This window comes from Palaemon carinicauda, chromosome 13 (genome assembly GCF_036898095.1).
Source record: "Palaemon carinicauda isolate YSFRI2023 chromosome 13, ASM3689809v2, whole genome shotgun sequence".
Classification (NCBI taxonomy): domain Eukaryota; kingdom Metazoa; phylum Arthropoda; class Malacostraca; order Decapoda; family Palaemonidae; genus Palaemon; species Palaemon carinicauda.
In genome coordinates, this window is record NC_090737.1 from 137,663,365 (window position 1) to 137,688,109 (window position 24,745).

The following is a 24,745-nucleotide window of genomic DNA, read 5'->3' on the forward strand; positions in this document are numbered from 1 at the left end:
TTTCCAGCCAGACTAAGGACAAACTTGAGTTTTTTAACACTCAAGTCTCCGTTACTGAAAACTTGCTGAAAGCGAGTAGATCATCAAAATTTCTGCCATTACCTTTGCTACGGCAGACGTTTTTACATTAAATGTGGAGCCTATCACCTTCAGTTCCAGCAGAAAAACTACCGAACTTTCACCAGCCACGATTTCAGTCACCATGTCAGCCATTCAGAATTGCTTGTGGGTAGACCACTGATCTGGGGCACTCGCTTTGCCGTTACTAGGAACCTCAATGATGAGTTGTACGGGAACAGTTCAAGGACCTCTCAAGATCTGGCATTAAGGCAATAGCATTCCTCCTCCACCAGAATGTTTTCGTTGGGGGAAGTTGTTCTGTAAGTAGTGTGATGCTGTCTTAGTTAAATGCTCTGGACAGCTGTCCCCTAGAGATGCTCCTTCCCTTTGTCAGTCCTCGGATGTGAATAAGGCTATCAAGAAGTTAAGAGAGACTGGGACAGAGCCCCATGGTGAGCAGAGCAGCGGCTCCAAAGTTGTCCACTCCTCAGAAACAGACTAAGAACTCTCCTTTTAGGCAACCACTCCAACAGAGAAGTCTCCTCCCTCCCATGAATGCACAACAGCCTGGGAGGCAGAAACCTAGACCTAACTTTCGTCGGAGAGGAATTGGTGACGTGTTATGCTTACCACTGGTGGGGGGATGCCTACAAAGCACTTTGCAAAGGTGGCAGGACTAGGGACCGACCCTTGGACGGTAGAAGTCTTCCATTCAGGATATCGGATCCCCTTCATAGACTCCTCTGACGAAGAATTGTATCCAACCATATTACTGTATATGAAATGATCAAAAGAGCTACTCCTAGTGGAGGAAGTCTCCATGTCGTTAAGCCAAAAAGCAGTGGAGAAAGTCTTCTAAAACTCTCCAGGCTTGCCTCAAACAACTTATTCCTGGTAAAGAAGCTGACGGGAGGTTGGAGACCCTGTCATAGACCTCTCGCTCTTGAACCTCTCCATTTTGCAGTTTTGTTCAAGATGCAAGCACTAACCTCTGCTCTCCAGGCCATTAGGAAGAATAACTATCATCTGACCATAGACCTGAAAGATGTTTACTATCAGGTCTCCACCCATCCTGCCACAAGGATGTACCTAAGGTTTCCCTTTTGACAGAAACTGTTCCAGTTCTAGGTGCTGTCCGTTGACCTGTCTACAGTCCTTCAGGGCTTCACCATTTTTTTTTACCCTTGTCTCAGTCTGGGCATCGGGCTCTTGAGATTACCTAGACGATTGGGTTCTCTTGCAGATCACTTTAGGGCGTGAGATCCAATTGAACCTGCAGAAGTCCAGCCTAATCCTCAACCAATTCATCAGGTATCTGGGCATGGACATAAACACTGCATGCCAAAGCCTTCCCTGCTACAGATAAAAGAACGTCAATGTTCAGGACTTTGGTAGCAACTTTAATGAAAGGGGTCCTCCTGACCTGGCAGAGGTTGTTAAGTCACCTCTCCTTGTTAGAAGAACTTGTTCCCCTGGGGAAGTTTGGATCTGCACTTGGTGCAGTGGGCTTTAAAGACCCAGTGGTCGTAAGCCTCAGACCATCCTGCTGCAAGCACCTCAAGAGGTGATACCGGGCCTCCTGTGGTATCTGAACGAGGAGAACCTGTTATCAGGAATATCCCTTCAAGCGCCTCCCAACAGGACATGCGGTTCACAGATGGCATCTCGACAGGGATGGGGCACTCACCTGGGAAAGAAACAGATCTCAGGTCTATTATTACTAGCTAAGCTACAACCCTCATTGGAAAGGCAGGATGCTATAGCCCAAGGGCTCCAACGGAAAAATAGCCCAGTGAGGAAAGGAAATAAGGAAATTAATAAATAAAATGATAATAAACAATTAAAATAAAATAATATAAAATAATTTTAAGAAAAGTAACATCATTATAACAGATCTTTCATATATAAACTATTCTTTCATATATAAACTATAAAAAGACATGTCAGCCTACTTAATTTCACAAGATTGAAAAGCTAAGCTAGTTAGTTTAGCCTCGGGAAAACAAGAATGAGGAAGATCAAGTTCCTTGTTACTCTGCTTTCAAACTCTAAAGCCAAAAGGGTTGCCTTTTCCTTTGGACAATGAGTGACAGAGCCATCTGGTATAAGTACAGGAGGAACTGTTGCGTCTACACCAAAGAGTGTACATGGGTAGCCAGATGAGGACAAGCTTCTATAAACTTCCAAAAATGGAAATGAAAGTGGCACAACTTGTGTTACACCACTTCGCAAAGACTTGAGCAGTAACTCTGTAGTGTTGATCAGCGACAACTCCGTGGTAGTGACCTACATCTCCAAGCAAGGTGTAGCCTCTCCTATGCAACATAGCAGTAGAGATTCTCAAGTGGACAAAGTCCCAGGCAATGCCTCTCGACGAGGTTTATCCCCAGGAAGAGAAACATCATTGCAGACCATCTGCAATATTGAGGGACAACAGTTGGTTCAGAGTAGTCTTTGCTTTCTCTCGTGGCAAAGAGACTTGTGATATTGTGAGGTTCCCGGTATATTGCTCTCCAGTCCCAGACCAAGCTGCAGTGATGGAAGATTCATTTCAACTCCCCTGAGATGGTCTACACTTCTATGGCTTCCAAAAGTTCTGTCTGATTCATCAGACACTGAACAGGATCCAAACATCCATGGGAGTCAGAGTAATGCTAGTGGCCCTAAGGTGGCCAGGAGCAGAGTGGTACTCACATCAGACATGCTGGAACTTATCACGGAAATACCAAAGACCTTCCAGAATGGATAAACCTTTTACAGCATCCTAACATAAGATAATTCCATGGCAGTACATTGCCTCTCAGACCTGCTGGAACTTTCGGAAATACCAAAGAACTTTCAGAATTGACAAACCTGCTACGGTATCCTAACATTCCAAGAAAATTCTATGGCAGTACATTGCCTCTCAGACCTGCTGTAACTTACAGAAATACCAAATAACTTTCATAATGGACAAACTGCTACGGCAACCTCACTTAGGAGAATTCCATGACGGTACATTGCCTATCCCTTCATGGCTGGAGACTATCCACCTCCTCCTCCTAAAGAAAGGATTTTCAAAGCAGCTTTCCGGATACCTCTGAAAGTCTTCCACAGCAGGTTACCAGCTAAGTGGAAAATCTTCTGTGATTGGTGCTGCCGGAGGAATATTGCTCCACTCAAGGCCAATATTCCCCTGATTGGAGACTTTTGTGTTTCTGAGGAGGAACAAGATGGCCCTTTCAGGCACTGCAATGAAAGGCTTCCGATCTGCCTTGAGCCAAGTATTCAAATTGAAAGGAGTGGACTTCTCAGATTCTTGGGAACTCTCAGCCTTTATGAGGAGTTTTGAGCAGTCTCACTCTCATCGAGTACTAAAACCACTCTCCTGGGATGTGACTAAGGTCCTACGGGGCCTTGAAGAAAGCTCCATATGAACCTATGCATAAAGCCTAAGACAGAGATCTTAACCTAAAGATAGTCTTCCTCCTTGCCTTAGCTTTGGTCAAGAGAATGAGTGAACTGCATGGTATATCTCATCTTACGTCACATTCCAGAGGGTGGAGAGAATATTTTTGTCTTTTGTTACTGAATTGGGGGCAAAAATCCAGTTGATAATGATATCAGATTTGACTCTTTCACGATCTTGTCTCAAAGAGGTAACTGACGACCTAGATGACATATTACTATATCCTGTAAGAGCAGTAAGTAAATATCTTAAAAGGACTCTGTATCTTAGACCTAGAATCTTCAATCTGTTTGTGAGCACTGGCTATTCCAAAAAGAAAGTTTCCAGAAGCACCATTTCTTTCTGTTTGAGAGAAACTATCATGAGAACCAATAAATCCTCAGGGAAAGTGTCTCCACGGGGGTCCGTCAAGCATACGATACACGTGGGCTTGCTGCAACCCTAGCGTTCCGCAAAGAACACTCGGTAGCTCAAGTTCTAAAAGCAAGAGTCTGGAAGACACAAATCACTGTTACGAACCACCACCTTGAAGATTTCACGTACAGGCCCTTAAACACCTTTTTCATAGGAACCATTGTTGCTGCACAACAAATAGTCTAGGTTAAGCTCTCATGGGACAACTAACTGTTGCTATCCCAGGCAGTAGTTATTCTCTGCATTATAAGGGTGTTTATGAGTACAGTACAGTATAAAGGCAAATGGCGATTTTGTTTGAACTTCAAACCCTCACTTGAAATCCCCCTGATGCAGGTAAGAATGCCTCATGTTTCTTCGGCTGATATATTGAACATATTAAAAGCCACTTGATGTTCATATCACTTCACCCTTGCAAAGCTCTCTAGAATGGAACAGAAGGTCCTGCCTTGTATGAGCTGGCTCCATTAAGCACAAATCGCTATTACTATAGTAATTATAACTTTAAAAAAAAAAAAAAGAGGAGGGCAGACCTTCTACCTCACAGAGACTTCCTCCCCCTTAAGGATCACTCCCATTAAATGACTCGGGAGTTTGTATCCGCATAGGAATAAACTACAGTACAAATTCTATATAATTTTTATTTTTCCTAGCTATATAAAACTGAGTCATTTACCAAAAGTCCCGCCTCAGCAAGTCTGACCAGAGGAGTGTTATAAGGAAACTCTTGATACAAGTGGGATGCATTATGGGCAGTTATTGCCTAGCAATGCAACATTATTATTATTACTAGCTTACCTACAACCCTAGTTGAAAAAGCTAGATGCTATAAGCCCAAGGGCTCTAACAGTGAAAAATAGCCCAGTGAAGAAAGGAAATTAATAAACGATGTAAGAAGTAATGAATGATTAAAATAAAATATTTTAAAAACAATTACATTAAAACTGATATTTCATAAATAAACTATAAAAAGACATGTCAGCCTGTTCAACATAAAAATATTTGCTGCAAATTTGACGTAATCTACCAATTACTGATGGACTGTCTGGCCATAGAAAACAAAACCAGAAGTAACACCATTATTATTATTAATTGCTAAGCTACAACCCTAGTTGGAAAAGCAGAATGCTATAAGCCCAGGGGACCCAACAGGGAAAATAGCCCAGTGAGGAAAGGAAACAAGGAAAAAAAATATTTTACAAACAGTAACAACATTAAAATAAATATTTCCTATATAAACTATAAAAACTTTAACAAAACAAGAGGAAGAGGAATTGGATACAGTAGTGTGCCCGAGTGTACCCTCAAGCAAGAGAACTCTAACCCAAGACAGTGGAAGACCATGGTACAGAGGCTATGGCACTACCCAAGACTAGGGAACAATGGTTTGATTTTGGAGTGTCCTCCTAGAAGAGCTGCTTACCATAGCTAAAGAGTCTCTTCTACCCTTACCAAGAGGAAAGTAGCCACTGAACAATTATAGTGCAGTAGTTAATCCCTTGGGTGAAGAAGAATTGTTTGGTAATCACAGTGTTATCAAATGTATGAGGACAAAGGAGAATCTGTAAAGAATAGGCCAGACTATTCGGCGTATGTGTAGGCAAAGGGAAAGAACCGTAACCAGAGAGAAGGATCTACTGTAGTAATGTCTGACCAGTCAAAGGACCCTATAACTCTAGCGGTAGTATCTCAATGGGCGGCTGGTAAATGCCCCGAGTTTATAAAGCTAGTAAAAATACACATAAAAAATTGTAGTATTATTCATATTCACTTTGCTTCTAAACTTGCTAGATTGTCGGAAGAAAGTTAAATAAATATTATTATGAATCTATTCCTAACATTCATGCGCTCAATACCACACTTTTGTGAGTTGGGCTAACTGAAATTTCATGCATAGAAACAGGGGGCAAATGGCCTCGATTAAACTTCACCCGCAAAGTATGATGACTATTACAGTATATATTTATACTAATTAATTATTTAGAATTTTTTGCTTATATGCAGTATTCCAATTCATCAGTAAACAAAAATTTCAGAATAAAGTACTGGTATGAGGTAATGTAGTGTGAGAAACAACTTTAATGTCAAAACATATTACTTACTGCAATTTTTTGTCTTGGAAAACTTATTTATATAGAGAACCAGTATTTATTCAGTGAATACTATACTATAGCTAATTCCAATGGCATTTTATTAGGGATTCTTTCAAAAAGAAATCAATTTTCAGGAAGAGTGATATAACTAAAAAGGATTTAGGCTTACCTCTCCTAAAACAATCACGATAATCCTGTTTGTTTTGTCTTTGAGCGCTTTAGAATGCGCAGCTTTAAATTCCAAGTGGCCCCAAACATTTTCGATGAAGTTGGGGGAGAGGACGACAATTGTCCTGCGACTCTCTTCCACGCTATGATGGATCTGATTTTGTATGTATTCTCCAGGGACCCAGTCTCTGTAGTGAAGGCAAAGCTTGTACTTGGGGTCCTTGTTTTCAAGACCCGGAACTAAAATGGTGTTGACGAATTCTTCATCCTGGAATAAATGAAGGAAAATCATACACTGTATTCTTGGCCAAACCATTCAACATGACATTTTCAGAAAGTATCTAGATATTAATACGATAGCGTGTGTGTTGTTTATTTATTGTCTCTCACGCTTTACAGAAAACGGAAATAATTTCATGGTATACTCTTACAAATTCGCATTAGACTTTGATTACTTAACCAAAGCACATCTTATATAGTTTTCCCAATTTTGTCTTTAGCACCTGAATCTTTTTTTTTTAAATATTAGACAAAAAATTGAGTTCTAACAATTTCCATAACCTAGACGAGGACAAGGACGAGGGGGCTAGGAACCTCCTCTCCTGTATCTACATCCTGTGAGACATCAACAAAGAGATGGAGCTGGGGGGAGAGTGACTGCTCCCCGCACTCTAGTTTTGGGGTGTTTGAATGTGCGTGGATGTAGTACGATAGAGAGTAAAAGATGTGAAATTGGAAGTATGTTTAGGAATAGAAGGATGGATGTATTAGCCTTGTGTGAGACGAAGATAAAAGGAAAGGGTGAAGTGATGTTTGGTGAAATGTCTGGTAGAGTGTCTGGGATTGAAAGGGGAAGAGCGAGAGAGAGGGTGTGACTTTATTGCTGAGTGAATGGATGACAGGTAAAGTAGTGGAATGGAAGGAGATATCATCTAGGTTAATGTGGGTAAGGGTTAGGGTGGGTAGGGAATGTTGGGCGTTTGTCAGTGCGTATGGGCCAGGTAGTGAGAAAAGTGAAGAAGAGCGGAATGAGTTCTGGAATGAATTAACTAGGTGTGTAGAAGGACTGGGTAGAAGGAATTATGTAGTTGTCATGGGTGACTTAAATGCTAGAGTGGGCGCTGGAGAGGTAGAAGGTGTCATTGGGAAGTATGGCGTACCAGGTGAAAATGAAAGTGGTGAGAGACTGGTAGATATGTGTGTTGAACAAGAGATGGTGATAAGTAATAGTTTTTTCTAAAAGAAAGATAAAAATAAGTATACATGGGTAAGAGTGGCAAATGGAAGAGTAGTAGAAAGGGCATTAATGGATTATGTGTTGATAACTAAAAGAATGTTTGGAAGATTGAAAGACGTGCACGTGTTTAGGGGTATGGCTAACGGTATGTCTGATCATTTTTTGGTGAAAGGAAAATTAGTTGTAGCAAAAGAATGGGGGAATAGAGTAGGTGGATGTAAAAGGGAGGTAGTGAGGGTTGAAGAGCTAATAAAACCAGGGGTAAAAAGTAAATATCAGAAAAGGTTGAAAATTATATATGACGAAGTGTAAGTAAGAGAAACTGGCAATTTAGAGGAGGAGTGGAAGTTAGTAAAAGAAAATTTTGTTGGGATTGCAAGTGATGTGTGTGGAAAGAAGGTTGTTGGAGGCAGCATGAGGAAGGGCAGTGGATGGTGGAATGAAGGAGTGCAGGTAAAAGTGGAAGAGAAAAGGAGGGCTTTTGAAGAATGGCTGCAGAGTAATAGTATAGAGAAGTATGAAAAATATAAAGAGAAAAATGTGGAAGTAAAGCGCAAGGTACGTGAGGCAAAGAGGGCAGCTGACCTGAGGTGGGGTCAGGGATTAGGTCATTCATATGAAGAGAATAAGAAGAAGTTTTGGAAAGAAGTGAAGAGAGTAAGGAAGGCTGGCTCAAGAATGGAAGAGACAGTGAAAGATGGAAATGGAAGGTTGTTAAAAGGAGAGGAGGCAAGGAAAAGATGGGCGGAATATTTTGAAAGTTTACTGAATGTTGAGGATAACAGGGAGGCAGATATAATTGCTGTTGCAGGTGTTGAGGTGCCAGTGATGGGAGATGAGAATGAGAGAGAGATTACAATAGATGAAGTGAGGAGAGCACTAGATGAAACGAGAGTAGGAAAAGCATCTGGTATGGATGGTCTGAGAGCTGAGATGTTGAAGGAGGGTGGTATGACTGTACTTGAATGGTTGGTGAGATTGTTTAATATGTTATTTTTATTAGTAAAATAAATTTTTGAATATACTTACCCGATAATCATGTAGCTGTCAACTCCGTTGCCCGACAGAATTCTATGGAGGGATACGCCAGCTATCACAATACTAGAAGGGGGTGTACTCACCAGCGCCACCTGTGGCCAGGTACTACAGTACTTCTTGTTGACACCTCCTCAATTTTTCCTCGGTCCACTGGTTCTCTATGGGGAGGAAGGGAGGGTCAATTAAATCATGATTATCGGGTAAGTATATTCAAAAATTTATTTTACTAATAAAAATAACATTTTTCAATATTAAACTTACCCGATAATCATGTAGCTGATTCACACCCAGGGGGGTGGGTGAAAACCAGTGTACAAGATTACAGGATAGCTAAGTATCCCTATTTCATATAACAGTTATCTCAAATAACAATGAAATAATAAGTACCTGGTAAGGAAGTCGACTTGAACCGTTACTCTGCCTCTTTTTAAGTTCGTCTTCCTTACTGAGCGCAGCGTTCCTCTTGGAGGCTGAATCAACTCAAAGGTGCTAAAGTATATAGGGCTGCAACCCCTACTAAAGGACCTCTACACAACCTCTAACCCAGGCGCTTCTCAAGAATGAATTGACCACCCGCCAAATCAAAAGGATGCGGAAGGCTTCTTAGCCTACCGTAACAACCATAAAAACAACAATAAAAGTATTCAAGAGAAAGGTTAAAAAAGGTTATGGGATTAAGGGAATGTAGTGGCTGAGCCCTCACCTACTACTGCACTCGCTGCTACGAATGGTCCCAGGGTGTAGCAGTTCTCGTAAAGAGACTGGACATCTTTAAGATAAAATGATGCAAACACTGACTTGCTCCTCCAATAGGTTGCATCCATTATGCTCTGCAGAGAACGGTTTTTATTAAAGGCCATCGAAGTAGCTACGGCTCTTACTTCGTGGGTCCTTACCTTCAGCAAAGCAAGGTCTTCCTCCTTTAAATGAGAATGGGCTTCTCTAATCAGAAGCCTTATATAATACGAAACCCCATTCTTGGACATGGGCCTCGAAGGTTTCTTGATGGCACACCATAAGGCTTCTGACTGTCCTCGAATAGGTTTTGACCTATTAAGATAAAATTTGAGAGCTCTGACAGGGCAAAGAACTCTCTCTAGCTCGTTACCTACCATGTTGGAGAGGCTAGGTATTTCAAACGATCTAGGCCAAGGACGTGAAGGAAGTTCGTTCTTAGCTAAGAACCCGAGCTGTAAAGAACATGTTGCAGATTCGGTCGTGAAACCAATGTTCTTGCTGAAGGCATGAACCTCACTGACTCTTTTCGCTGTTGCAAGGCAGACGAGAAAAAGAGTCTTGAGGGTAAGGTCCTTGAAGGAAGCTGACTGGAGAGGTTCGAACCTAGGTGACATAAGGAACCTTAAGACTACGTCTAGGTTCCAGCCTGGAGTGGGTAGACGACGCTCTTTAGATGTCTCAAAAGACTTAAGGATGTCTTGAAGGTCCTTGTTGGAAGAAAGGTCCAAACCTCTGTGGCGGAGAACTGAAGCCAACATACTCCTGTACCCTTTAATCGTAGGGGTTGAAAGGGATCTCTCATTCCTAAGATGTAATAGGAAGTCAGCTATTTGGGTCACAGAGGTATTGGTAGAGGATACTGCATTGGCTCTACACCAGCTCCGGAAGACTTCCCACTTAGATTGGTAGACTCTACGAGTGGAAACCCTCCTTGCTCTGGCAATCGCACTGGCTGCCTCCTTCGAAAAGCCTCTAGCTCTAGCGAATCTTTCGACAGTCTGAAGGCAGTCAGCCGAAGAGCGTGGAGGTTTGGGTGCAACTTGTCTACGTGAGGTTGACGTAGAAGGTCCACTCTTAGAGGGAGAGTCCTGGGGACGTCGACCAGCCATTGAAGTACCTCTGTGAACCATTCTCTTGCAGGCCAAAGGGGAGCAACCAGCGTCAGCCGTGTCCCTTCGTGCGAGATGAACTTCTGAAGGACTTTGTTTATTATCTTGAACGGTGGAAATGCGTAAAGGTCGAGATGGGACCAGTTCAGCAGAAAAGCATCCACATGAACTGCTGCTGGGTCTGGAACTGGGGAACAGTACAACGGAAGTCTCTTGGTCATGGAGGTGGCAAACGGATCTATGGTAGGCTGACCCCACAAGGTCCAGAGTCTGTTGCACACGCTCTTGTGGAGGGTCCATTCCGTGGGAATGACCTGATTCCTTCTGCTTAGGCGATCTGCTGAGACGTTCATGTTGCCCTGAATGAACCTCGTGACTAAAGTGAGGTTTTGACTTCTTGACCAAATGAGGAGGTCCCTTGCGATCTCGTATAGGCTCCTAGAATGGGTCCCTCCTTGCTTGGAGATGTAAGCCAAGGCTGTGGTGTTGTCGGAGTTCACCTCCACCACCTTGCCTAGTAGGAGGGACTTGAAGTTCAACAGGGCCAAGTGAACTGCTAGAAGCTCCTTGCAGTTGATGTGGAGCGTTCCCTGTTCCTCGTTCCACGTTCCCGAGCACTCCAGTCCGTTCAAGGTCGCGCCCCAGCCCGAGTCCGATGCATCCGAGAAGAGATGAAGATTGAGGGTCTGAATAGCCAACGATAGGCCCTCCTTGAGAAGGAGATTGGTCTTCCACCACAAGAGAGTGGTCTTCATCTCTTTGGTGACTGGGATAGAGACTGCTTCGAGAGTCAAACCCTTGTCCCAATGAGCTGCAAGATGGAATTGAAGAGGGCGGAGGTGGAGTCTCCCTAGCTCGACGAACAGGGCCAGCGATGAAAGAGTCCCTGTGAGGCTCATCCACTGTCTCACCGAGCAACTGCTCCTCTTCAGCATGCTCATGATGCAATCTAGGGCTTGGCTTATCCTTGGGGCCGATGGAAAAGCCCGAAAATCCTGACTCCGAATCTCCATTCCCAGGTACACAATGGATTGGGAGGGAATGAGCTGAGACTTTTCTAGGTTGACTAACAGACCCAGTTCTTTGATTAAGTCCAAAGTCCAGTTGAGATTCTCCAGACAGCGACGACTCGTGGAGGCTCTCAACAGCCAGTCGTCTAAGTAAAGGGAGGCTCTGATGTCCGATAAGTGGAGGAATTTTGCTACATTCCTCATCAGATGCGTAAACACCATAGGAGCTGTGCTTAGGCCAAAACACAGGGCTTGGAATTGGTAGACAACCTTTCCAAAAACAAATCTCAGGAAAGGTTGGGAGTCTGGATGAATAGGAACGTGAAAGTAAGCATCTTTCAGGTCCAACGAGACCATCCAGTCCTCCTGCCTGACCGCTGCTAGGACCGACTTCGTCGTCTCCATCGTGAACGTCTGCTTGGTGACATAAGCATTGAGCGCGCTGACGTCCAGCACCGGTCTCCAACCTCCTGTCTTCTTGGCCACCAGAAAAAGACGGTTGTAGAAGCCCGGGGATTGATGGTCCCGGACTATAACCACTGCCTTCTTCTGTAAAAGGAGCGACACCTCCTGGTGCAACGCTAGCCTCTTGTCCTCTTCTTTGTAGTTGGGAGAGAGGTTGATGGGAGATGTGGTCAGAGGGGGTTTGCGGCAGAATGGTATCCTGTAACCCTCCCTCAGCCAACTGACAGACTGGGCGTCTGCACCTCTCTTTTCCCAGGCTTGCCAGAAGATCTTGAGTCTGGCTCCTACTGCTGTCTGGAGATGTTGAGAGTCAGTTTTTTCCTTTAGAGGCCTTGGAACCTTTCCTAGACTTGCTCCTGGAAGAGTCTGGACGGGAGCTTCCTCGGCTGGGGGCTCTACCACGAAAGGGCGGAATAAATCTCGTGGCAGGGGTATCAGCCACTGGGGTGCGATAAGTCCTGGGGACTGAGGTAGCAACCTTAGTCTTCCGAGCCGATGAGGCCACAAGATCATGGGTGTCCTTTTGTATCAGGGCCGCAGACAAGTCCTTAACAAGCTCTTCGGGAAAAAGGAACTTCGAGAGCGGAGCGAAAAGGAGTTGAGATCTTTGACAAGGTGTGATGCTGGAGGAAAGGAAGGTACAAAGCTGCTCCCTTTTCTTAAGAACCCCTGACACAAACATCGAAGCAAGCTCTCCAGATCCATCCCTAATGGCCTTATCCATGCAGGACATCAAGAGCATGGCAGAGTCCTTGTCCGCAGGGGAGGTCTTCTTGCTAAGGGCCCCCAGGCACCAGTCTAGGAAATTGAACATCTCAAATGCTCTAAAAACACCTTTCAGAAAGTGATCAAGGTCTGAGAAGGTCCAGCAAACCTTAGAGCGCCTCATTGCTGTTCTACGAGGAGAGTCTACCAGACTTGAGAAGTCAGCCTGGGCAGAGGCAGGTACTCCCAAGCCTGGTTCCTCTCCTGTAGCATACCAAACGCCCGCTTTAGAGGTGAGCTTAGTCGGAGGAAACATGAACGAAGTCTTTCCAAGTTGTTGCTTAGACTGCAACCTCTCCCCTAAAATCCTTAACGCTCTCTTGGAGGACCTAGCTAAGACGAGCTTAGTAAACGTAGACTTAGCTGGCTGCATGCCCAGTGAAAACTCAGATGGCGGAGAGCGGGGGATAGCAGAGACAAAGTGGTCTGGGTATACCTCTCTTAAAAGAGCCAAGACCTTACGAAAGTCAATAGGAGGCGGAGAAGACTTGGATTCATCCACGTCTGATGAGGGATCAAGGTGTGCAGCCTCATCATCAGAAACCTCATCACCAGAGTGTAGCGAAGAGATCGGTAAGGTATGCTGAACAGCAGAATCAGCACGAGCTGGAACAAAAACACTTGTGGTTTCCTCCTCAAGTCTCTGTTGAGGGAACACCTGAGGCTCAGGCTGCAAAGGCTGATCCAAAGAAGTAGCAGAAGGTAGGCGCATGGGTGGAGGGGGCTGACTCCTGGCATGAGTGTCTGAACTCAAGAGTTGCGCTTGCTGTGTGGTTGGTGGATGCGCAGTAGCAGGTTCCTGAGGAACGAGTTGAGGTTCCTGAGGTGTGAGCTGTGAGCGATGAGGCAGAGGCTGCGCAGAACGCAGTAATTGTCTCGCGAGTTGAGGTTCCTGAGGCGCAAGGCTAAGGTGTTGAGGTGCTTGCCTTGAGGAGGGTTGAGGTCGCTGCAGCGAGAGCTGAGGAGTCTGACTCATGGATGGGAGAGGTTGTTGTACCTCAAGAGAGTGTTGCCTCACTGGTGGAACTGCAAGTGGAAGCGGAGGAAGTAAGGAATAAGCTTCCTGTTCCCATTGCTGAGGTTGCCTTAAGGAAGGCGGAGGGAGCTGCACACCACTGGAAACAGTCAACTCAGAACGTGCTAAGGTATCCTGAGGAGCCTCAACATCGTACGCCTGGCAGGCAGTACTGCGGTTAGGCGGAGCGATCGCAGGAGGAGGTGTAACCTTCTCAGCCTGACACTCACGCATCAAGACCGTCAGTTGTGACTGCATGGACTGCAGTAGAGTCAACTTGGGGTCTGCAGACACTAAGGTCTGCTGAGGTAAAGCCTTAACAGCAGAGATCTGTTGCGGCAGTACCTTACTCCTCTTAGGAGGAGTGCACTCAACTGATGACTGCGGCGAGTCAGAGCTGATCCAATGACTGCAGCCAGGTTGAGCTCTTGAGGTCTGGACTCTGCGCTTGAGTGGTCTTGAGACCTGAGTCCAACGTTTCTTGCCTGACAACTCTTCAGCAGACGAGTAAAAGACGGGCTCAATCGTCTGCAGGTGGGAGTGACGGTCTCTAGAAGACACGCCCGCAACCACCGAGGATACTTCTGTGCGCCGATCAAGGCCTGCCGAACCCTTTTGCCCTTCGACATTGCTTCTCCCCTGGGCTTGGGAGCTTGCAAGAGGTCCCGGACTGGGAGGACGACTGGCACGCACAGAAGTACCCTCACGCACCACACTGACACTGACACTAGCACTTGGCACTGCACTGACACTAGCACTCGTCATAGCACTGGCACTAATACCACCCACTGCACTCTTGACCTTAAGTTCCTTGACTTCGGCCATAAGAGACTTATGAACACTAACCACTGACTCTACTTTATCGCCTAAAGCCTGAATGGCACGCAACACAACAGACATATCAGGTTGAGGGCAAATAGTAGGTTCGGGGGTAGCCACTACAGGGGGAGGAAAAGGTAGGGGATCATGAGGTGAGGAAAAAAGTGAAGAGCGAGAAGAACTCCTCCTAACTCTCTCTCTCTCTAACTTGGTTGAATACTTAAGAAATCGGACAAAATCAAGTTCCGAAAGTCCGGCGCATTCCTCACATCGATCTTCTAACTGACAGGGCCTTTCCCTACAGTCAGAACAAGCGGTGTGAGGATCTACCGAGGCCTTCGGAATACGCCTATTACAAGACCTACATCGTCTATGAGGAGGGGCTTGTGAAATGTCAGACATCTTGAATCAAAAGAGTTAGCCAAGTGGGGATTCCAAATCAAGCAAAAAGATCATTAACCGTTAATCAGGACTAAATAATAGCTATCTAAGCTAATATAGAAGTTTTCCAGTAAAGCGACAGCCGAAATCTGAGAGAAATACTTCACCAAAAGCCGTGAAAATACTCCAAGATCATAAGCGTATCCCAGAACGTCTTGCCGGAAGCACGACAGAGGAAAAATTGAGGAGGTGTCAACAAGAAGTACTGTAGTACCTGGCCACAGGTGGCGCTGGTGAGTACACCCCCTTCTAGTATTGTGATAGCTGGCGTATCCCTCCATAGAATTCTGTCGGGCAACGGAGTTGACAGCTACATGATTATCGGGTAAGTTTAATATTGAAAAATGTGTTTTGTGTTGTCAATGGTACCTGTAGATTGGGTTTGTGCATGTATTGTACCACTATATAAGGGTAAGGGAGATGTGCATGAGTGTTGTAATTCAAGAGGTATTAGTTTGTTAAGCGTAGTTGGAAAAGTGTATGGTAGAGTATTGATTAATAGGATCAAGGATAGAACAGAGAATGCAATCTTAGAAATACAGGGTGGTTTTAGAAGAGGTAGGGGTTGTATGAATCAGATTTTTACAGTTAGGCAGATATGCGAGAAATATTTAGCAAAAGGTAAGGAGGTGTATGTTGCGTTTATGGATCTGGAGAAAGCGTATGATAGAGTTGATAGGGAAGCAATGTGGAATGTGATGAGGTTATATGGAGTTGGTGGAAGGTTGTTGCAAGCAGTGAAAAGTTTCTACAAAGGTAGTAAAGCATGTGTTAGGATAGGAAATGAAGTGAGTGATTGGTTTCCGGTGAGAGTGGGGCTGAGACAGGGATGTGTGATGTCGCCGTGGTTGTTTAACTTGTATGTTGATGGAGTGGTGAGAGAGGTGAATGCTCGAGTGCTTGGACGAGGATTAAAACTGGTAGACGAGAATGACCATGAATGGGAGGTAAATCAGTTGTTGTTTGCGGATGATACTGTACTGGTTGCAGACACAGAAGAGAAGCTTGGACGATTAGTGACAGAATTTGGAAGTGTGTGAGAGAAGGAAGTTAAGAGTTAATGTGGGTAAGAGTAAGGTTATGAGATGTACGAGAAGGGAAGGTGGTGCAAGGTTGAATGTCATGTTGAATGGAGAGTTACTTGAGGAGGTGGATCAGTTTAAGTACTTGGGGTCTGTTGTTGCAGCAAATGGCGGAGTGGAAGCAGATGTACGTCAGAGAGTGAATGAAGGTTGCAAAGTGTTGGGGGCAGTTAAGGGAGTAGTAAAAAATAGAGGGTTGGGCATGAATGTAAAGAGAGTTCTATATGAGAAAGTGATTGTACCAACTGTGATGTATGGATCGGAGTTGTGGGGAATGAAAGTGATGGAGAGACAGAAATTGAATGTGTTTGAGATGAAGTGTCTAAGGAGTATGGCTGATGTATCTCGAGTAGATAGGGTTAGGAACGAAGTGGTGAGAGTGAGAACGGGTGTAAGAAATGAGTTAGCAGCTAGAGTGGATATGAATGTGTTGAGGTGGTTTGGCCATGTTGAAAGAATGGAAAATGGATGTCTGCTAAAGAAGGTGATGAATGCAAGAGTTGATGGGAGAAGTACTAGAGGAAGGCCAGGGTTTGGGTGGATGGATGGAGTGAAGGAAGCTCTGGGTGATAGGAGGATAGATATGAGCGAGGCAAGAGAGCGTGCTAGAAATAGGAATGAATGGCGAGCGATTGTGATGCAGTTCCGGTAGGCCCTGCTGCTGCCTCCGATGCCTTAGATGACCGCGGAGGTAGCAGCAGTAGGGGATTCAGCATTATGAAGCTTCATCTGTGGTGGATAATGTGGGAGGGTGGGCTGTGACACCCTAGCAGTACCAGCTGAACTCGGTTGAGTCCCTTGTTAGGCTGGAAGGAACGTAGAGAGTAGAGGTCCCCTTTTTGTTTTTGTTTCTTTTTTTTTTGTTTTTGTTTCTTTGTTGATGTCGGCTACCCCCAAAAATTGGGGGAAGTGCCATGGTATATGTATGTATGTATGTATGTATGTAGATTATAAAATTAATCTCGGGATATTTTATTCAAACATGTATAGGTTAGGAACAAGATAATTAGTATTGAAAATATAATTTCGTGTAATTTACACGGGTTCCGCTAGTATATATTATTGAAATAGATAATCAAGGGTAAAGATACCTTAACTGCTTTTGAGCAATAGAATAAATAGCAAATACTTTCACACCACTTGTAAAGTAAGAAGCTCAGGTTCTAACTTTTGAAGACAAATTCCTATCGAGATGTTTCAAGTGAAAGTAAGACAAATCCAATAAAGGTACCAATAATTTAAACTATCAGAATTACAGTGTGTAATTAAATGACTTAACTACTGCAAACTATATAAATTTGTTATTGGGGGTTAAAAATAGCCAATTCCAAATATGTTAAAAAACCAGGTTTGTAATTGGCACTATGCACTTACAGTGTTAAACATACATGTATTAAGCAATTAATGTAATGCTAAAATAAGATTTTAAATTCTATATAACATAAGGGATATGCCGGAATTTCTTTGGTAAGAATTTTGTAATAGTGACTTTGGAGTTATTCTAATTAGAGAAAAATTGTTGCAATCAGGATTTCAATACGGGTAGTAACTAATTAAATGTGCAGTTTTGAAGTATTTCCAGCGGTCAAAATACTCTCGTACATATATAAATATCTCCTGTCTGGTCACAACTCGAATCAACATTAAAAGAGTGGAATGGCAGCTAATCTATATTTCCTGTTAAGGTATATGGACACTTGATATAAAGCTAGGTCTCTTGTTTCTATTCTTTGAAGCTGTATTTCACAAACTCCTAAATGTTTTATGGCAATTAGTCAATCCTAACATGGGAATTTTCAGAGACTAGGTTACTAGAATACTTTATGGCAATAAGTCAATCCTAACATGGGAATTTGCAAAGACTCGGTAACTAGAATACTTTATGGCAATAAGTCAATCCTAACATGGGAATTTGCAAAGACTCGGTAACTAGAATACTTTATGGCAATAAGTCAATCCTAACGTGGGAATTTGCGAAGACTTAAGTTACTAGAATACTTTATGGAAATTAGTCAATCTTAAAATAGGAATTTGCAATAACTTACTTTACTAGAATAGCTAACAAAGGCATCATATTTCTTGTCTCCATCCTTTTCTTCTTCAGCCACAGCCCAAAGAAGTAGTCGGTGTGTAAACAGCCAAACCTTTATATCTTGCCTGAATTTATAAAAACTCACAGTTCCTACGATAAAAAAGAAATTAAAGCCATTAATTAAACAGTTCATATACTCACATATCACTGTAAAAGGGGTAAAATGAATATCCTAAGGTCTATGGATAATACATAACAGTAAAAGTAACTTTGTTTGATCTCCTTCCTCACTATGATGGGGTAAAAGTTGTAAGTGAGTTTCAAGATCCAAAATTAGAATAAATAAACTTAACGAATTAATTTATCAGATACTGTGAAATGCAGTATAAGAAGCCCCATCATCTAATGATAAAGTGATAAGCAGCAAGGAACTTTTATTATAGCCTAAACTTGAACATTTGCACCCTATATCAGACTGAAATGCTTTAGCGGAAGAATTTTCTCAATTATCTATCGGTAATGAAGCTTACATTCATGTCTTATGTTAGATCCTTTACATATAAACTATAAAAACTCTAAGAAAAAAAAAACAAGAGAAACAAGATAGAACAGCATGCCCGTGTGTACCCTCAAGCAAGAGAACTCTAACCCAAGACAGTGGAAGGTCATGGTACAGAGGCTATGTCACTACCCAAGAACAAGGGTTTGATTTTGGAGTGACCTTATATAATTTAATGCATTACAGAAGACGACATATGCAATGTGAAAAGGGACTATTTGTTGACCTTTGCAGCTGAAAATCATAGGTATGCGAGTTACATAAAGTCTATCCTAGGACAAAATTGATCAAAGTTCGACTTACAAACAGCTTGAAACCTATTAAGTTTGTAAGTTGAGGACTTTCTGCCTACTGCTAGGCAAACTTCTTGGTTCTGTCTAGTTCCAGGTTTTCAGTCTTAAATACCATTTGTCACTCAATCCGCAAATACATCATCATCATCATCATCATCATCATCTCCTACGCCTGTTGACGCAAAGGGCATCAGTTAGATTTTTCCAGTCATCTCTATCCTGATCTTTTAAATCAATACTTCTCCATTCATCATCTACTTCACGCTTCATAGTCCTCAGCAATGTTAGGCCTGGGTCTTCCAACTCTTCTAGTGCCTCGTGAGCCCAGATGAACGTTTGGTAAGCTAATCTCTCTTGGGAGAGTGAAGGGCATGCCCAACAATGAATAAAATCTAAAAGGACATTGAAATGGCATACTGTACTTACCTAAGATAGCAATCACTAGTAAAATAATGCTAGCAGCTGTTATGCTAGCAATTACAAATGGTTGCTTTATGAGCGGGCACAGATCCTCTTCATTCAAATTGATAAGGCCTTCGTCTTTAAAGTTGGAACAGCCTATCTCATGGATGTCTAAAACCTGTTGATGTATAAGAAATTGCCTCCATTACATTTACTATAGTATAAACAGTACATAGTATAACCATACAAGAATATATTAGAAAATTTATTAAAGTAATATACAGTAATACCTCAGGATACAAAAGTTTCTTTACTGAATACAAAAACTCATCATACGAACTGACGTACAAAGATTTTCCACCTCATATTACGAAAAAATATTCAGGATACGAAACTTAATTCGCAATGGCAGGTTAAGTATATTGAATAATTAAAATGTATTTGATTCTATTTCATACAAAAATGACAATTTCGGAGATAATTTGTATTTTTCCTAACCATACAAACCTTAGCTATTTACATTGGGTTTACCTTTTAGCGTAGCTGAAATGGCGAGCCATTAGAATTTAACGAGGGTGTATTACCTCCCCGCTCTAGTTAGCGGGGGGTAGGGGAATGGTAGCTAGCTACCCCTCCCCCCCTCACACACCGGTGAACTGCTTCACTTCACTTAGAGGTAGGACTTGTCTTGGGGGACAGGGCTGGCGGGCAAATATGTGTAAATAGCTAAGGTTTGTATGGTTAGGAAAAATACAAATCAACTCCAAATTTGTCATTTGTTCCGTAACCGAAATACAAACCACGCTATTTACATTGGATGTCTTACCCCTTAGGAAGGGTGGAAAGTCCCCAGCCATACTGGCTTTGGCTTTACCCGGGGACTCAGAATCCGAGTGAGTCGCACTCGAGAAAAGGAGTCCCTGCACCTCACAAGTTCCTTGCTCCGCAAGGAAACGTGTGGCCTACATAAGCTTGTGTGTGAAGGAAGAAGTGTGACCCGTCCTAGGCAGTTGACCTGGAGTTCCAGAAGGAACTCTGGGTTAGGATGTTCCCAATACCACCTCGTCAGGGTATGGGGGACGCGACAGTATTGACTCAATACTCGGAACACAAGGAAGCATGGTTTACCTGCAGAGGTTTGAGGTCAGCTATGCAGAGACCAGGATGCTGCTTCCCCAGTAGAGGGGACGATGAAGAAAGAAGTAAGGGTCAGACATACTTCTTTCGTTCATGCAGACTAAAACCTGATAACAATGCCCTCAACCTTCTGCTACCTGTCCAAAAAGGAGCCTGAGGTTAGACCAGCTGTTGTGTAGCTACCACAGAGCGATAGAAACGTATCGATACTCCTGTGGGTCACGTCCTGCAGGAAGCGGGCTGCGAAGGTCATTAGACGCTTCCAGACTCCAGCTTGTAGCACCTGCGTCACAGAGTAGTACTACTCGAAGGCGAAGGACATTGGGATGTATCCAACATCGTGCTGTAGGGCGACGTGATGGAGGAGGGTCGGGATTCAGGTCGAGATGAATGTCCTTGAGTCCGAGCTGAAGAGGTATACTGGAGACTCTCCCCTGTGTCCTTCCTGTGCTCCCAACCCGGCTGCACGTGAGGACAAACTGCAGCTGTTCCCAAGGATAACCCCTCGATTCCTTTACTGGCAAGAAGGAGAAGGTTTGGGTCATCTGATACAGAATGGTGACTCGAAATCTTGAAGGAGTTGGACCGAAGGGCCGGGACCCCAAGATTCTGAGTCTAGCAAACAACTCAGGAGCGAACCTGAATGTTACCTTCCCCTATCCCTTAGAAAGGGCGGAGTCATACGAGACCAAGAAGATTGCTTACACACTGGCCGAGGCCAGAGTGAGCAGGAGCCCCAAGACGGAATACGATCAGAGGCCTGATGTAATGGTTCTTGAGAAGATCTCTTAAGGGACTAAAAAGTCCGAACCATGCTCCATGGAGGAGGTCTCACTCCGACTGGGGGCAGGGACATTCGCAGCTTCGCATGAGCGAAGAAAGGTCCAGCGGGAAGGAAAAAGTCTATTCCTTTCAGCCTGAAGGCCAGAGAAAGGCTGAGCGACAGGCTTCATTGCCGAGAGCGAAAAAGAGTTCCCTCCCGCCGAAAAGCAATAAGTCTGTTATTGCTGGAGCAGAGGCCTCAAGGGAAGAGGTATCTCTCCCACGACACCAACCACAGAAGACTCCACTTCACCTGGTAGACCCCTGCGGATGACTATCGCAGGTGACGCGACCTCCGCTCCGCGACTGTAGCGGGTTGTCTCTTCTTGAGGAGGCGGCATAGTGTCTCCAGGCGCGAAGCCGAAGCGATGCCACGGCTCGTGAAAGATGTTGTAGTGTGGTTGTTTGAGTAGCCTGTGCCGTGGGAGAAGCTCTCCTGGGAGTTTCGTCAGGGGAAGCAGAGGGTCCGGAAACCGTTCCGCGTATAGTCACAGTGGAGCTCTCAGGGCCATCGAAAGGTTGACAGACAACCTGGTCTTGTTGAGACCCATTCTCAACAGACAACAATGGTGGGAAGACGCAGGCGTCGATGTTGTCCCACCATCACCGGAAAGCATTTTGCCAAAGAGTCTTGGGGTCTGAGACTGGGGGGAAGAACAGCAGAAGCTTGAAGTTCCAGGCTGTCGCGACCAGGTCCCCCAGGCCAGGACTTGCTGGCCACTAAAGGCCAAAGACCCCCAGGTACCCTCTATCTGCGAGGCTCTGCTCAGATCGTCGGAGAGAACATTCCTCTGCCCGGAATGAGCGAGCCGATAGTGGTATAGAGAGGACCTCGGATCATCTCAGTATCTCTACTCCAAGATGCGAAGGTATGAAAATGCATCCCTTGCTGGTTGGAATACGCCAGTACCATGAAGTCGTCGCGCACGGAGCGACTCGGCAGGAACTGTAGGATCTGTAGAGGGGCCAGACTACGGCCCCTAAGCCTGCCTGAATGATGGAGAGGTATCCTTCAGGTCCTGACCATAGGCCTGAACCAGAACATGCGCCCCCCCCCCCCCCCTTTTCTTTGACGAGTCCGAGAACAGCATCAAAATGTGGGGAAAGGACAAGAATATCCACTCCCATCAAGAGGTTCCATAGGTCAACACCCATTGCAGGTCTAAACATTCCGATGGTCCCATAGGGGCCAGTAAGTCCAGTTAATTGTTGCTTTGATACCACCGGAACTTGGGCTGCCCCACAGGGAACTTATCCTGAGGCAACCATTCGGGACTTTAGACGGGTCAATGAGGAAAAGAAACCCAGGAAACGTTCCAAGGTAGGGCTGAAAGCTCTGCTTGACTGAGAACAGGTACTGCGACTCTCCTCAGCCTTGCCACAGTCAACTGAAGGGAAGGCTCGGAGAAGGAGGCAACAGCATCTGGCGTACCCAGGCGGTCACCCATCCAAGTACTGACCAGCCCAAAGTTGCTTAACTACGCTGATCGGACGAGAAGCGGTGATTCCAACGTGGTAAGGTCGTTGACTCAATATCATAAGCTAGATACCCCAGACGTTGAGGCAGAAGTAGAGAAGGCTCCTAGCAAATTACCATGATCCCTCACTCATGGTAAGGACCCGGAAGCCTGTCCCGGCGTCGAAGAAGGTCGAACCCGAGCCTACCGGAGTTGACCAGACCTCCAAAAGGCTAAGGAGGCGGAAGCCTGCTCCCGAGCGGCCATGAGGAAAGCAGGGAGAGTTCTTTGGAGGAAATCCTGCGATGCCGCGGCGGGATCGCCACACCGCATCTTAAGTCTAGGCTGAATTCCAAGAGCTTCCTGGAAGATGGATGGAATGGAAACTGGAAGTACCCGTCCTTCCGATCCGGGGCCTAAGGAGACCTGCCGCCTCGTTACCAGTCTCATCGATACTGCTGTCCCACGCTGGACGAAGTTTGTTCGACAAACTTGAACAGAGCTGAGAGGTCGACCACGGAATTCCCGTCTCAGATGCTTTCCTATGAGAAAGGATCGACTGAAGAAGCTGGGGGGTGAAGCCGTCGACGATCCTATGGAGGACCTTCTCCTAAGGCATGGATCATTCTGCCCAAACGGGCAAAACTCTAGCCGACCCCATGCCATAGAGGTTTAATGACACTGAATTCGCTGACAGAGACGGAGAGATGGTAAGAGCGAGGCGCAATATCCTTGGCTGATCACGGAGATCGTGTAGGAATCGGCATCGGGAAGCTGTTATCCGGATGAGTAACCTTAGGCAACCTCCCAGCGTGAGACCTGCAAGGGGGGGATGCCAATCCTAGAGTTTGTGAACTCTGCCGCTCCCTCTAGGATTATGCCCCCCCAGGAGAGCTTCCCGTGCTATCTGTCCCTGACAGGAGGGGACTGCTATTGGACACCTTTTCTTAGCTGCCGTAGCCGGTCCGATAACTTAGGCCGACGAGGCTGAAAGAAGAGGCGCTGGAGGCCTGCAGGGTCTGGAAGAAAGCGCCTTGGAGGAGTGAAAACGGAAGTCGACTTCCTCCGCACAACCGCTGTCCATGTCTCTGTCCTTGGGCACAAACAAGCTCTTCCCAAGGATGGAAGAGTGTCTGAGCTTGTCGACATCCACGGATGAGACACTCGAGAGGAAGCCCTCTGACACTGCGTCTAGATGGTCCAACCTCGAGCTTGCCCGCAAGATCGAAACTTGGCGACGAAACGCCAAGGTGCTAGAGCCCGAGAGGAGGAAAGTACCCATGACCTTCCTGGAGCTTCCTTGTACAAAACCTCGGGTCGCGACCGAGGAGGGAAAGGACCTGCTAAGCCCCTTCCACGAGATGGAGAAAAGGAAGGGGTAAACCAGTACCCCTTGCCCGACGGAGAAATCTCGAACGGAAAACTCCCTGGCAAGACCCTTCCAGGGAATGACGAGGAAGGGCTAACCCAGGTTCTGGAAAGAAGAATGTTGCTCAGACCTCCCTGAAGATTCTTCCTGCTCTTGCATGTGCCGTGCTCTGCGTTTACGGGGTGAAGACCGTGTTCTGGAAATACGCTCCAGAAGACTCGCCAGGCTGGCCATGTTGCGAAACCCCGACGGGAATCGTGGTCGCAATCGCCATGGCGCTCGCGCGATGGTAAATCAATGGTTTGCGTGTGGCCGAACGTGGAAGCGCCCATGTGCGGGCACGCAGGAGCGCAGAAGGAGGGCGAGCGTGGTAGGAAGGGCGAGAGCTGGTGATCGGAATCCGAAAGTTCACAGGCGTGCGATCAATGGATACTGCAGGAATCAACCCGATGTTCACGCGACGGAAGGCCGTCGGCTCGCGCGACGGAAGGCCGTCGGCTCGCGCGACGGAAGGCCGTCGGCTCGCGCGACGGAAGGCCGTCGGCTCGGGCGACGGAAGGCCGTCGGCTCGGGCGACGGAAGGCCGTCGGCTCGCGCGACGGAAGGCCGTCGGCTCGCGCGACGGAAGGCCGTCGGCTCGCGCGACGGAAGGCCGTCGGCTCGCGCGACGGAAGGCCGTCGGCTCGCGCGACGGAAGGCCGTCGGCTCGCGCGACGGAAGGCCGTCGGCTCGCGCGACGGAACGCCGTCGGCTTGCGCGACGGAACGCCGTT

At 45.5% G+C, this 24,745-nt stretch overlaps 1 protein-coding gene and 1 pseudogene across 2 annotated transcripts in view; both read right to left on the bottom strand.

The window, feature by feature from the left end:
- LOC137652495 (protein toll-like) overlaps positions 1-24,745 on the bottom strand; it is an 83,635-nt gene that overhangs the window by 3,047 nt on the left and 55,843 nt on the right. The window contains exons 3-5 of one of the 2 annotated variants that reach the window (XM_068385939.1): positions 19,213-19,366; positions 17,948-18,084; positions 6,185-6,451 (exon numbers count right to left, since the gene is read on the bottom strand). In XM_068385939.1, the coding sequence (XP_068242040.1) occupies positions 6,185-6,451; positions 17,948-18,084; positions 19,213-19,366 (558 nt within the window). Of the gene's footprint in view, positions 1-6,184; positions 6,452-17,947; positions 18,085-19,212; positions 19,370-24,745 lie in introns of both variants that reach the window. The other variant, XM_068385938.1, reaches the window with a different exon arrangement.
- LOC137652593 (5S ribosomal RNA) lies at positions 22,559-22,676 on the bottom strand (annotated as a pseudogene).